Source organism: Penicillium oxalicum, chromosome VII (genome assembly GCF_001723175.1).
Source record: "Penicillium oxalicum strain HP7-1 chromosome VII, whole genome shotgun sequence".
Taxonomy (NCBI): Eukaryota; Fungi; Ascomycota; class Eurotiomycetes; order Eurotiales; family Aspergillaceae; genus Penicillium; species Penicillium oxalicum.
This window is the reverse complement of record NC_064656.1, coordinates 149,107-163,169: the sequence shown is the minus strand read 5'-3', so window position 1 is coordinate 163,169 and position 14,063 is coordinate 149,107. Positions and strand designations below refer to the sequence as shown.

Genomic DNA, 14,063 nt, shown 5'->3' with positions numbered 1-14,063 from the left:
AATGTGTTGCTCATTTCCCCCCAGAAGGTGTATGGAGACGTTGATCTCTCGTAATTCACCCTCTGGCCTCTTATCCCAATGGATTCGATCCTGTGGCCTCCTCGATGATTATCATTGATGTCTTCCCGTGAAGCCACATCGACGGTGTCTTCATCCGTACGCATTTCCCGATGCGTAACTTGTTTCACCAGTGGACGCAAGCGTTACTGATGATAGTTGCGACTTCATGTTCCCGGATTGCCACTGAACTTTGTTTTCCCCTGCATTATGGACCATCTGTACCGAAGGATCAACCCATGGACCCGACACGACGCAAATCAATTCTTTCAAATACTGGTGCGTCAACACTTGTGAAACATCAATATTTAAAAGTATCCGAAGACTAACGTTCATTAGGCTGGCTGGCGCAATCGTGGATGACTGGACCTACACAATGCTTTCTTCTCGTTTTCTTTCATCATTGTCTGAATGTTTTTGCTATTCTGCTGCCATGTCTTGTGAAAGTGTAATTGACTGACTTGATGTGTTTTCACCTTCTACAGACTTTGATCTTTCACATTTACACATGCACAATGTCTCCCAGGATCAGCAACGACCAAGAGCTTGTCTCTCTCTCTCAATCCAGACAGACCTCCATGGTCTCAGGCTCATCACATATGGCCCCCAGAACTTTCCAGGATGATGATCTCTCGAGCCAAGACACTGCGTCTCTGTGCTCTCTACCTTCAACCCAAGGAACCATCCCGGACATGAAAGAATGGAGCATGCACACTTCAGAGTCCCTAGAACAGGCCATGTCATCCAAGGATTCCCCACAGGTGCAAATGCTTTCCTTTTCACTATCCCAACAGCTTATGACCCCCACTGTCGGGCCAAGTGAGGTGATGTACACAGGAGTGGACTTCCCAGCAGTCTCAGAGCTACATGACCAGGACATGCCACGAGACTTTTACTCGTTTGTGGACCTTTCTTCCATGGATAATGATGTTTCCGTGCAATCGAGTACTCCAGATGATGCTCAGTCTGTCGCGCTCAGCGCTCACACTGACGATGGTCACTTCATCGCCGGTCATGAATCATGGAATGCCATGATGGCCGATAGTCAATACCCCGGAACTACTCTGGATCAGCTTTCAGCCAATCTCTACCAGACCATGCCGGTCTCTCCACCTTTGACGGAGGCCAGTAATGACATTCCCATCACGTCTGCATGCTCACACTCGGGATTCACATCTTTCTTTGCACCTGATGATTCTTTCCTTGGAGACTTCACGACCTCTCCCATGGGCCACTCCATTAATCCCGTGGAACCTTTATTCCCCATTTCCGCTCCTCTCAATGAGAAGGATCCCAACCGGTAGGTCCCTGTCTTCTGGGCTCTTCTCGACTCTTGATGCCAATTTCGTCCGATCTAACAAGTGACTCGTTTTCGGTACAGGACCATTCGGCCATCCAAGCCCTCTCGTCGAGGAACATTGCCCGCTGCCCAATCACAGGTCAAGCCTGAGCAGGAATTCTTCCCCGGTTTACCCGTGAGAGACTCTGTTCGCCCCAAGTCCAAGGACAGTGCTGAGGCCCGGAACCCACGAGACCACCACTACTACCACCTGGCTCCTCAGAATGACGGAAAATATCACTGCCCGTTCGCCGCTGGCGAGAAGCCCTGCTCTCACCCCCCGACCACCCAGAAATGTGCCTACCAGTGAGTCTTGAGCCTTAAGAGAATGGTTTACTTCTTCATCCTTCAACTCGCTAACCCATCGAATAGCAAATACCTGGACTCCCACTTGAAGCCTTACCGTTGTAAACATGCCTCTTGCGTGGACAACATGCTGCGATTCTCTTCCAATGCTTGTCTCTTCCGCCACGAGCGTGAGGCTCATGGGATGCACGGCCACGGAGAATGCCCCCACCTGTGTCTGTTCGAGGGTTGTGAGCGCTCCGTGCCTGGATTTGGATTCCCTCGTCGATGGAACCTGCATGATCACATGAAGCGCGTCCACGATTATGTCTCGTGTGAGCGACCCACCTCGCAGCCCACCTCTCAGGCCGGTTCCCAACCCAGCTCTCCCGAGGCTATCGTATCCACCGCCCCGGCCAAGAAGAAGGATTCATCCTCCACCAGCCGTAAGCGCCGAGGTGTCACGGATGCCACTCCGGCTCCCACTATGAAGCGCACCCGCTCCGTTCACTCCCAGTCCAGCTCGGCCAAAGTCTCCCAGGCTTCTGTCCAAAACACTCAGCGTCTCCAAAACGCCGAGCGCAACTACTACAAATGCCGTACTCGTCTTCTAGAAGAGCTGAACAAGATCACGCCTCAGGACATCTCCTTGCATGAAAAGGTCAACGCTAGCCTGCAGGAACTGTACACCCTTGGTCTGCAATATCGCCATTTGGAGGCTGGACACGCCGTTTCTCGAATCTCCAACGGTATGCCTGCGTGAAGAGACTCTCTTTGGATTCTCTTTTCATCCTCTTTTCATCTTCCCCTCCAATGCCCCCAGGATGAGTTCCATTCAAGGAATTCATACCGATCGGGTGGCATTCATTGCTATTCCTCCTGCGGACTGGGCCATGTTGCGACCGGAAAGGGGCTCCTTCGCCCTGATCTTTGTGATAAACTTTCCTTGGTTGCTTTTGGACCCCCATAGATACCAAGACGTCTCTGAGCAGACTTGGTTTCAAGGATGAGAAGCGCGCAAGAGCTTGCAAAAACATTTGTCATGTGCTTCCTCTGCGCGTGTTCACGGCATCCAACAATGGCCGAGATCTCACTTCTAGGCCATACCCCATGAACACGCTTCATAACCGGGACCATATGGTTTTGAGTGATCGAAAAAGCGGGTGATCGACTCGGTGCACGAGAACAGTACGCTTCCACGAATGGCCCTTCTAAGGAAGTCGGTCAAGTCACCCGTGATATTTTCTGGATAAGCGGTATATACGGCAGTCTCGCGTTTATTGCAAGATTGTTTAAACCCTTTGATGGTTTCTTTTCGCGTTGATGTTAATTTTGTCTTTTTTTTCCCTTCCCTGCCAAGCTATAGATATCCCGTTGTTTGTTGCCTTTGAATTATCCTGCCTTGGCTTCTAGCGCAATCATGTTCATTGATTTTTCACTCTGATTGATATTAAAAAAAATAGTCTTTTTCCACTAGGATCTCCAATTAAGCCCGCATCATTTCTCCGAGTCTTGGTATTCACTACTCTGTATAATCAACTTGACCTAGCCCAGTTTGTAAGAAGGCACTGGAGAATGCAAGCAAGGCCTCTAAGTTGCGCTCAACACGTACAAGGTAGAAGGGGAAATCAAAGGAGAAGGCGGCGCACCACTCATTTTTCACCCATACCCCCATCTCTTTATCAATCGGAACCTGTCTGTATCGTCTCAGACATCATTACTCTCCAACCCACCAAACTCATGATTCAAAAACCGCACAAAAGCATCCGCAACCTTCTCCGGGGCCAAGGACCCCTGTCCGGCCCCATGACCATGACCAATATACTTGCGATTCAAACTGATCCACTGCCGCCGCATGCGCTGCAATTTTGGCAACGCCAGAATCCCGCCCGCGCCGGCCAATTCATCCGTCGTCCCCGTCGTTGCAACATGAGCAGGGATTACGACGGGGATCGAAGCGTCGGGGACTGGGATCGCAATGCCCTTTTGATGTGTACTTTGTGCCAGGGCCGTTTCCGCCGAGGGGTGGGCCTGTGTAAAGGCGCGAATGGCATTGACGACCGCTGTGGTGCGTTTTTCCATTGCGTAGAGAGCGCCCGAGTCCGTCGCGACGGCTTGGACGGTGGCTTGGTGAGGGACGATTTTGGGTCGGAGGGATTGTGGACCGCGGTTGAAGGCTCGGCCGGTGGTGGTGGTGCTGGCGGCGTCGGATATTGTTGAGGATGCGAGGGATTCGGTGAGTGAAGGGATGGGGGTTTCGGGGCTGGCGTCAGTGGAAGGGTGGAGGGCAACGCCGGAGAGGGCTTGGAAGATCTCGGCGACAGGGGGTTCTAAATCAGGCCAGGGGACTGTGAAGAGGGGTTTGTCCCAGCGACTGTGGGTGCTGGGTTCTTCGTAGCGGAAGATGAGGTTGTTGAGGAGCTCGGGTGGGTACGGTTCTTCTTCGTCGACAGGATCATTCGGGTCGGCGTTGGGTTCAGTCGTCGCTGAAGACTGTTTTTCCTCTTGGCGGCGCAACCGAGCATCGTTGTTGGCGACGCACTGGTCAATCGGCGTTCCGACATGGACCTGTTGCATGACAACGGCCTTTTGAGTTCACATGTTCCAATTTCCAGTCCGAGGAGATTCGGAAACTCACCACGCAGCATGTCGTGTTTGAAGCTTTTGCCTCACACCATAGCTGATACCGCCAGCCCTTGATATAATTCATTCCATCCAAAATGACGATGCTGTCGCGCGCGAGCACACGCTTCGCTCGCGCATAGGCCACGCCACGAGCCTCCTTTTCGGTACGTGCATGATCGTACACCGTTCTCGGATGTGACTTGTCATGCGAAGCCACGACGTGGACTTTGTACCGTGATTTGAGTGGAGGGGCAGTCCCCGACTGGGTGGACGCGAAGAGCTCATCTTGCGCCTTTTCGATCAGCGAGGCGAGTTGGTTTGCTCGGTACGTCAGGCCGGAGCAGGGGTATCCGGTAAGAATGACGAGCTAAGGAGATGAGAGCGTGCACGATGAATGAGAGCTTGAGTATAAGGGACACGTACCGGCATAATGAAATTACGTATGAGTGTTGGAGAGTCTTAGTCTACACTCTCTTTTCTTTTGGATCTTTTTTTTTTTGCGTTTCGCGGGGTTGCGGCCCGCAGGACATGTGACTCCGCAGGCCCGCCTCGCCGTGGTGGGGGCCGTCCAGTCAGCGGCCTCGCAAGTATGGGCAGGGAGTGGTAGGCGAGTGTTGACGGATCCAGATCAAGTCTTATGTCTTGAGTCGCGGGGTCAAATAATTGCTGAGACTCGCCCTCAGGTATGCTTTCATGCAGTACGGGAGGTTACAAGATGATGAGGGCTCTTGTACAGTATGCAAGGTCAAAGGTACAGATAATCTATGCAGACCTCTTTCACCCAAGTTGAGATATATGATCTCGTATCTACTGCCTCGGTGCAGGTTTGACTCATACAATCCAAACGGATTGATTATATACTCACAGGGTCTAGGATGAACGACTGTCCAAATGTTCTGGCTTCCATCGAAGCTCATATCCAAAGACCGTCTTGCGAAGAATCTCATCCTGTGGTCCGCGTAAGCTCCCGATTCAGCCGCGATCGAGGTTAACCACCATGGAGGATCACTTACACCGGGGTCATTCTCAAACAGCACATGGTCCATCATCTTCTGGAAAATCTTGGTCACGGCGAATCCACCTTCTTCCGCCCGCGGAAAGAACTTTTCGGTTTGAGGCAGCAACCATGGCTCGTACGGTGTAAAGATCACCAATGCCACCGCTTCGGGCGTTTTTTTCAACGTAAGCTGCATGGTCTTGACCAAGTTTGCGTGCTCGGGGTAGTTGTAGATCACATCTGCCATGATCAGGACGTCAAACCCGGCCGGTTCCCCTGGGGGCGAAACAGGCAGGTGTGCAAACAAGGGCTCGACCGGGTTCCCCCATTTGTATCCTTCCACCCGCAGTCGTTTTTGGGAGTCTGCCCGTTTGGGAATCATGTCCAAGGCTAGGTCGGCATTGTACTGCATGTTTGATACCAGGTCGGGATCGTAGTAGTCGGTCATGACCACAGTGCGGGCGCCCTGAATGGCGCTCACGATACTAGGCACCCCCGCGGCGGCCCCGATCTCGAGTACATCCTTGTCGCGGATGAGGTCATCTGTGTGTTCCTCGAGGTAGTGCGAGCTTGTTCGACCGGCATTCCAAAGCAAGTTACCCTGTAAGAGAAAGAGAATGGTGTACGTTGTCAGAATTTGGCTCGTCGATCGTCTCAGCGGCGTTGGAGCCACTTGAGCGGGTTTGGTCGCCTGCAGCGCGGGGTTCATACGTAAAGTGGGTGGCTGCCCACCAGACGCACGCGCACCGTCTTGCCGCAAAGCATCTGGTGCTCTGCAAAAGTGGGTGGCTTCTCCTCCTCATAGAACCCTTCTGGGTCCTTGAAGAGGTCTCCCATCTCTAGATCGTCTTCCATGGTTTATTCCGTCGCGTGATGTGAGTTGCTCCGTCGCAAGTCCATTTTGGCGAGAGCGACGGAAAATTATCGACCTATCGGCTTATCGGCTTATCGGCTTATCGATCGATCAGTGTTCTCCTAATCGCTTATCGATAAGGGAGTCTGTTTGGCGGGGACATTGAGCGAGAGGAGTGACGTCCGGAGAAGCTCAAACGAGCGGGTTAATCTCAAAAGAGTTGGATAGTGTAGCCTCAATTCGAGAGTGTCTTCCTTTGTGTTTTTCAACACCGTCTGTGTGCAGGGGGGACTGATTGTGGTTTCTGACTCGGTTAGGGCTGCTAGGGAAGAGAATCGAATTGTCAAGGAGGAACTCCTGTGGTATTGATATTGGTGGACACCTCACCGAGTACGTGCAAGATCCTCTTTGAGATATTCCATCTCGCCTGGAGATGAAGGGAACTCGGGCCAACTTGCACGTCCTTATCCTTGCGAGGCCAGCCCTCATTGGCTCTCCCCATCCAGTCCAGCAAATTCCTGTTTCCGATCTGGGGTCATCCCTGCCCCCTGACTGACGACAAGGCTGTTGCCAGCCGCGGTCCCGTTTTCTCCAGGTCAACATGTCGATCACCTTGACCTATCCAACATGTGCATTGCTCGACAGCGACTTGTTTTCTTCCCCTCCCTCGACCAACCCAAGTTTATGCGCCTCATGCTGGATGACATGGACCGCCGGTGGCTGGTGTCCGGTTACTGGAGAGACCCTATCAGGACTCGCCCACACTCTCGAGACTGCACGCTGCAGGTCCTTTGTTCACTGCTGGACGCAGTAAAGGTGCTTGGATCGTCGACAATTGGACTGGTCGCCTTTCCAGACATGAGGGCCGTCCATGTGCGAATCATGTGATACATACTCACCGAGGCATTCCCAGACAGTATGAATATCTGAGTATACTGTAATGATACCGACTGGATCCCCTGCACACGAGTTTCGCCACTCTCCTTGCATGGGGCGATCTCTGTCCTTCTGCTTCGTAAAGAGCAAAGTGTGGGGGGAGAGCGCGGAGATACGGCCGTAATACCATCGACGGGTAATTGTCGGGATCGACCACTTGTTGGACTCCATTTTCGTCCTTTTCTGGGGCGAGGTCTCTTCCCCCGATGGTTTCTGCGTTTTCTTTCCGTACGAATCATCGACACCAGCAGAAAACGGGGCGTAATCGTCAATCTCCATCACGCCAGATAGCGAACGAGGTCACGGACACTCTTTCGGATCCCCTCCCGTTTTCGCAACATCTCAACTTGCTTTCTTTTTCTTCCCCCTTCACACTGAATCCCTCTGACGCTCTCTGCCTTTCTGCTGTTCTGCCTCTCTCCCCTCTCACCTACGATTCTCTGCTATCCTACCTTACCTTGCACGGGACTTTTTTTTTTTTTTTTTTTTTTTACCTCCGGCCTGCGTCAGTGCTCAATTCACTATCCACTCAAAGTTTTCGGGGACCTTCTAGACCTTTTCTATTTCCTCGTCTTCTTTCGGTTCTCAAGCGATCTAGAGTTTCAGACTTCATCTCAGTTGCTTGGCGAGGCCAACGGCTTATCCTGCCAACGCCATTACCGTCATTATTATCCGCTGGTCTTCATCGCTCCAACTGGACTCTCTCTCTCTCGTTCTCTTGCTCTCTGTCGCGGCTCTCTTCAACCTGGGGGAGGAGGTTTCTCGCCTGACCCACTTTGGTCGATCGATTGCATGACCCGGAGAGCTTAGAGTCCTTACTCTTCCCCCCGCTTTAAAGATTGTGACCTCCCACCCTTAGTCGACAGGATGAATACCACCTTGAATTCTTTCCAACCTTCGTCGCAATCCTCTTCGGCTTCCTCGACCTTCCCGTCCGCCTCCAACTCGGGTGGTCTTAGCTCTTCCAACACCTTCGGCGCGGTCACACAGCAACCTCCACCACCTTATCATTCCTCCCATCTCCCCGCGGATTTGGCTGTCCCTGCCGGTGCAACCTCCCTGCAACAACCCCCCGCCTCGGCATATCTCGCACAGCCCGCCATGGCCCAAACCCAGCCTCTTACTCAAAATTTCTCCAATCTCGCGGGCGCTCCCGGTCTGCCTGCAATGTCACAACCGGTAGAGCTAGACCCTCGGCTGGAAGCCGAGGCTCCTTCATCTACCCACCAGCCTGCTGCCGGGCATTATCCTCACCAAGTCAGCGGGTCCGGGGGTCCAACCGCGACGGCGCCCTTTTTACAGGATTTCAGCCTGGTTGCCGAGGCGGCCAAGCGGGCGCAATTGTCCATCGTCATGCGGGACTTGGAAAGTGTGACGCTCTAGGTCTCCGAATCTCTGGATCGGCTGGCCACCAGCCTGTTTCGATCATCAGCTTCAAAAAGAGAAGGGTCCATCGCTGTTCCCTTAGATTGATCAACGCCGTGCGTTGGTCTTGTCGGAAATTGGTCCCGATTTCGCACACCACTCCGCCACAACGTTTCTGTCCGGGTTCGGGCTGGTTCTGTGCCCTGACAAGAGCGCTTCTTCCATGTCTTCTTTTCCTATCACTTTTTCACCCCCACCGGTCTGCTGAGATTGAGTCTTATCCCTGATCTCTCTCAGTGACCATGAGTACTTGTTCCTTTTTTGGAGGAATGCAACAAGACAAGCATATCCTTGAACAATGTACAGAGCCTGATGTTGATATACGAACGAGGCGAGACCATGTCGAGGGTTCATAGTGCGAAGTTGCCACCGTTGTCACCGTTGTCACCGTTTTCACCGGATTATCTGCTGAGCCTCTATTTTATCCGGTCATCGCATCATCCCCCCCTTTCTTTCTATCTCCTTTGATTTTCTACCATTAAGACCATGCTGTATAGAAGCTTTCCGGGAAATACACCGTTTCCATATTTTCTCCCCGGTCCCCTGCCACGGTATTTTCCACCTCCCTCGGAACTGTAACCTTGCGGGATGACGTAGATTGACTCTTGCCCACCGAAGTGTGTTGGGTCAATGGTTGTATTCCCTGCTTTTTGCCGGTTGCGGAAGCTGACGTATTTGGGGAACATTAGCAGACGGAGTGGTGACGGGACCTTATTCTGAGCCCACAACTCCACAACTCCACGCATTGACTCCAGCTACTGCACAATAATCATGCTATCATTGGTATTGTTTTCGTATTTTTATCATGGCAGCATTTTCTGGAAACGGTATCACTAACTATACTCTCTGATTGTTTCCTCAACCCTCATGCTCAGAAACCTAAGCTATTCGTGGAATAACAAAAAATACCCGTCCGGTTTGAGCATTGTCCTATAAATTACCGGATAATCATATCAGCATCGCCCACAGTCAGTACCTATGAAAGCTTAAGATCTGCCGTCCCGTTGGAGTGCAGGGGATGACTCCCTTCTTCTGGAAGAACTGTAGATATATCAAGGGTCTCGCATCAAAGACCGTCATCGCCGGAGCCGCGCCTTCTCTTGAGACCCCTCGGCCGGATATCCACCCCATCTTTCTCGGCACACATCGCCTTCCAACCAAGTAAATGATCCAGACTCTGTTGACCCCTTTCACGTCGATCCATCTTGACCTTCTCGGTGGTCAACACCGGTGGAAGACCTTGAACCCGACGCTTGGCATCTTCCAACAATTCCAGCTCACGATCCCGTTGACCGCGTACCGTCGGAATAGACCATGATTCCGACGAGGTAGACTTGTGCGCTAATTTGTACTTAGTTCCCTTCAGATGGGTCTCGTAGGTGTTGGCGTCGATTTTGCGTACGTGCTGAGATGGGATCCAAAGAAAAGTCAGATAGTTTTCTTCGCCCCCCCCCCCCCCCCCCCCCCCCCGGTTTGTCAGGTTGGCAGTCTCCAATCCCCGGTTTCAACATCAAAGTTACAGCCACATCACTCTCTTGCTTTCCCATCTTCACCTTGACACTGACCTGATGTGCCACAATCAACCAGTGATATTCCGTCCCCACGGGCGCTCCACTCCCCGTGGGGGCGGAGCGAGCCCGTCTCTTGTTCGTCGCGTAGTCGATGCGCCACCGATCCGGTTCTTCTTTGGTCTCTTTCCAGATTCCGGGGTCATAGTTCCATGTATGAGAGCCACCAATGGCCATGCCTGTGTATATCTGACCTCGATGCGTCTTGAGAGTATTGTAGCCTCGTGTGCGTATCTGTGTCTGTGCTGGTGTCCGTGTTTCTGTTCCTGTCTGTGCACCTGTGACTGAACCGCTACCACTCACAGTCAAAATGTCGTCTTCGCTGGGCAGCTCTTCCTCCTCGAGGAGAGGAGAGTCTGTGTAGGTAGAGTTGAATGGAGTCGAGACCCCGCCGGTGAACTGCTGCCTCGAAGGATGGACGGAATCGTCCGGTGACGAAGTGGTAGAATTTTGCCGTGCCGACGGCGCAGACTGAACAACCACATCCCGTCTGGCAGACGAAATCTTGTAAAGATGGACTGAGTCCACTCGATCATCAGAGCTGCCTGATTGATTGCATTCTTGGATCAACAAAAACCTAATTTCATACTCACAATGACTCGCAGGCCCGACTGGCTGTGCTGTCTCACACATGCCTTGGTATACTCCAGCCGAATCTGGTAGGTGATAGGACACATTCCCTTCCGTGTATTCGAGAAAGCACTCAAATTTACAGACTTACAATATGATTGTACCCCATGATAAAATTACAACTTTGATTCCCCGGACAGGTACTAGGTAGGTAGATATTCAAGGACACAAGCTAATACCTTCCCAGTATGACGCAAAGTCTTGAGATAAACCCAAAAGCAAGGCTCTTCCTATCCCGGTCCATAGGTACCGACATGTATATACTGTGCTATGTTAGGTACTCATGTCCACTTGCATACCTATTACTGTAAATGCAAAGTTTCATCATGCACCTGCATGAACCTTACGCCCATGTCAAGCCATGATATTTGATGTTTGCATGTAGATCCCTCCCCGATTGCAGAACCGGTCAAAATATCCACAGACCGACCGGGAGTCGATCAATTTCACTGGAGCGGAGAGAGTCGATCAGAGATCATGTGCATGGAGGATAATGTAGGAGCTTTTCACCAGCTAAAATCGATCTTCGTTCTTGAGAATTAAGAGTTGCACCGGGGGACGAGGGCGAGTAGATTTGGACCGCAGTACATCAGGTACAATACCTCCATAGGATTAAACTCTGCGTATTTGAAAAGCGATAGAGGATGAGGTCTGGATTCGTGTAATCACAAACCATGCACATTGATGCAAGTGTAAAAGTTGTGTGGCGGGTGATCAAGGAGATGGGTACGGGTCCGAGATCAGGCTCGGAGTTGCCCAAAGAGTCGGTGGACGGTATTTAACTTTTGTGGAGAAGGTACCACCGGACGTTTAGTAGTTTATCCCTCGATTCCAAGATTCGTGCATGTCAATCACTGGCGGGTGGGTATCCCCAAGGTTAGTCTGGAGATAGTCAAGATCTTGGATCTGCGGGTATGCAAGGAGGAGGCGTTTGGGCCCTTCCAGCTTCCTTCTAGATTAAGATTTGATAAAGAGAGAGAGAGAGAGAGAGAGAGAGAGAGAGAGAGAGAGAGAGAGAAAACCACAACCTGCTCTGGACGTAGAAAGTTCAATGTAGAATCTGGAGAGGAATTGCAGGTGATTCTTGAATTGCCACAGAGACTCGGGCTTGAGATTTATTCAATAGTTGATGGAATCAAACATCGTTCATTTCCTCCTCCTGGCCCATGGCATTACATGAATCTCTCGGGTGGTCTTTGAACTTCAGATAATTATGTACTTTGACAAGTCAGATTCACACCATTGCATCGCTGCTTCATGAGTGAATGACACGCTTGAGAAACCAAAAACAAAAACCATAGTTTTGGGGTCGTCTTCGTCGTCCAGTCCTGTCTTTTTGTATCATTTCCAGCTCTTCACACTTGCACACACCAGCACAGTCCTTGTGTAGCATGTCTGTCAAGCCAGACCCTTGAAAAAAGCGGATTCTTTTACTCCTTACTCCCACGTAAAAGCTAGCCACACCAGCGCATGATCTCGTCATGGTTTGTCTTCATATAAAACCCGGCTGAAGACGGGTGCCATGCTGCATCGACGGACCAATCCCATTCGACAAAGCGACACCGCTCAGACTGGACTGCATGGGATTTTTTCTTCGAATCGAAAGCACCGACAATCGTCGCACAAGACGATGGGTAAAGCTATGACTCTGCGTCGTGGAAATAGACCAGGCGGAACCGGGCTCAGATTGCGGCGTGCAAGGCCCATCCACCATGCTGCGAGGAGATGAAGCTGCCGCCGAGACGGGAGGAGAACCCGGAAGAAAGGTGGAACGACGCCGAAGTTTGTTGATTGGAGGTGATGTGACTGTGTCCAACTTGAATGGGGGAGCGGGATTCTCTGCAATCTCGCCGAGAGCGTGGGAGATGCGCCGGGATCGTTTGCGTTTCTCGTGAATGGATGGCTCGCGGCGTTCGAGGCCGTAGAGTTGAAGGGGGGTTTCAAAGCCATTCTGGACTGGAGAGGAGTAGAAGCGGGGTGTTTTCCCGGTGGACGTGGAGGTGTGTCGTGATGACTGGGAGCCTAGAGAAAGGCTCGACATGGGTTGTGGGTGGTGGTATGGTAGATGAGAACTTGATGAGGCGAGTGAGAGGGAGTTTGAGGAACTGCTTGTGGAGTATGAAGAGGTCGACATGACTGGATGTCGGGGAGGAGAGTTGGATAGATGAACGGACAAAGTTCAGTCTCTTTGTTGGTTTGGATGAAGAAAAGACTTTTCTTTTCTTTTCTTCTTCTTCTTCTCTTCTCCACAATCCCTCGTTTGGAAACGTCTGTTTGATCAAAAGAAATAACTCAAGTAAGTAGATATATGGCTGGCGACGGGGAAAATAAGAAGAAGAAGAAATAAGAAAAGATTATGAAGAAACAGCGTCCCAGGTCAGAATCATAAAGAACAACCAGAAAGAACCACCCCCCTTCCTTGAGACGAGATGAATGACATGCGATCCACAAGCTGAGCAACCCCCAATATTGTCAAATAAACCACTACTACTACCTAAAGTTCATGCAACCAGAATAGCCCACGAAAACTCCACAAAAGTGGAGTCGAAGCCATTCCATCTCGGGGCAGCGCCGCCTCTCCCTTCCTCGTCAGCCCTCCAGACTCATCACCGCCGACGACTTCCTACGACTGGTCGGCCTCAATTTGGATGTTGCGGGTGTAACATTGACACGACTCGTGCGTCCATCATGTTCATGTCCTCGAGAGCCATGGTTCGCGGTCCGATTGGGTTTCCACTGCGTTAGAAGTTGTCTGGTTACACTTGACTCCGAGACGGGCAATTAAGTGTATCGGTGTGGCCGGGGTGAACTCTGACCTCTTCCATTTGCTTCTTTGTTTGTTTATTATTTTACCATCGTTTTCTTTCTATTTTATTTCCCTCAATATGACGCGGGGGCTAAGTTGGGTCGAAAAGCTTGCATAAAGTCTAAACGACTCACGGAGAGATAAAAAAGAAAGAATGGACAGTGGATGCTGAATCAGCAAGTTCGCGCTACTCCTACCAGGCACAGCGCCTTCGAGCCGCATCGACTCATTGACAACTTGTTGTCGCCAGCCTTGCCGATGGACGATGTGCATGATCGGCTGCTAATTCAGCCTATCTGGCAAGTGATAGGCAGGGACGCATGTATCAGAATCAAGATCAAGATCAGATGCCGTCCCGCTCGAGTGTTTTGTCTGAAATCTGATACATCAGCGCCCCCCCCCCCCCCCCCCCCCATCTATAGATCAACCGTGGTTATTCGAGTTTTCTTTCGCGGTTGACGCGGCGTGGACCCGCTTCCTTTTTTGCCTCTTTTCTTTTCTTGTTGCGGCGCGGTCCGTCCTGGTGTGCGCGGCAGGGTGGC

General features: G+C 51.5%; 7 protein-coding genes across 7 annotated transcripts; 2 read left to right on the top strand and 5 right to left on the bottom strand.

Moving 5' to 3' along the window:
• Positions 1–572: 572 nt before the first annotated feature.
• POX_g08589 (uncharacterized protein) lies at positions 573–2,444 on the top strand (the record flags this gene model as incomplete). Its single annotated transcript, XM_050117360.1, has 3 exons — positions 573–1,357; positions 1,439–1,702; positions 1,769–2,444. 3 exons carry the CDS (start codon positions 573–575, stop codon positions 2,442–2,444), a joined length of 1,725 nt encoding a protein of 574 aa, XP_049965504.1.
• A 944-nt stretch (positions 2,445–3,388) lies between these two features.
• Positions 3,389–4,735, bottom strand: POX_g08588 (uncharacterized protein; the record flags this gene model as incomplete). The annotated part of the gene is made up of 3 exons (XM_050117359.1): positions 3,389–4,267; positions 4,320–4,673; positions 4,730–4,735. 3 exons carry the CDS (start codon positions 4,733–4,735, stop codon positions 3,389–3,391), a joined length of 1,239 nt encoding a protein of 412 aa, XP_049965503.1.
• A 441-nt stretch (positions 4,736–5,176) lies between these two features.
• POX_g08587 (Protein N-terminal and lysine N-methyltransferase efm7) lies at positions 5,177–6,158 on the bottom strand (the record flags this gene model as incomplete). The annotated part of the gene is made up of 3 exons (XM_050117358.1): positions 5,177–5,254; positions 5,320–5,994; positions 6,045–6,158. The coding sequence occupies 3 exons, from the start codon at positions 6,156–6,158 to the stop codon at positions 5,177–5,179; spliced, it is 867 nt and encodes a 288-aa protein (XP_049965502.1).
• Positions 6,159–6,774: 616 nt separating this feature from the next.
• POX_g08586 (uncharacterized protein) lies at positions 6,775–7,371 on the bottom strand (the record flags this gene model as incomplete). The annotated part of the gene is made up of 2 exons (XM_050117357.1): positions 6,775–6,901; positions 7,052–7,371. The coding sequence occupies 2 exons, from the start codon at positions 7,369–7,371 to the stop codon at positions 6,775–6,777; spliced, it is 447 nt and encodes a 148-aa protein (XP_049965501.1).
• Positions 7,372–7,959: 588 nt separating this feature from the next.
• On the top strand, positions 7,960–8,475 carry POX_g08585 (uncharacterized protein; the record flags this gene model as incomplete). The annotated part of the gene is made up of 1 exon (XM_050117356.1): positions 7,960–8,475. The coding sequence occupies one exon, from the start codon at positions 7,960–7,962 to the stop codon at positions 8,473–8,475; it is 516 nt and encodes a 171-aa protein (XP_049965500.1).
• Positions 8,476–9,583: 1,108 nt separating this feature from the next.
• Positions 9,584–10,762, bottom strand: POX_g08584 (uncharacterized protein; the record flags this gene model as incomplete). The annotated part of the gene is made up of 3 exons (XM_050117355.1): positions 9,584–9,922; positions 10,038–10,630; positions 10,675–10,762. The coding sequence occupies 3 exons, from the start codon at positions 10,760–10,762 to the stop codon at positions 9,584–9,586; spliced, it is 1,020 nt and encodes a 339-aa protein (XP_049965499.1).
• A 1,445-nt stretch (positions 10,763–12,207) lies between these two features.
• POX_g08583 (uncharacterized protein) lies at positions 12,208–12,756 on the bottom strand (the record flags this gene model as incomplete). The annotated part of the gene is made up of 1 exon (XM_050117354.1): positions 12,208–12,756. The coding sequence occupies one exon, from the start codon at positions 12,754–12,756 to the stop codon at positions 12,208–12,210; it is 549 nt and encodes a 182-aa protein (XP_049965498.1).
• Positions 12,757–14,063: the final 1,307 nt, after the last annotated feature.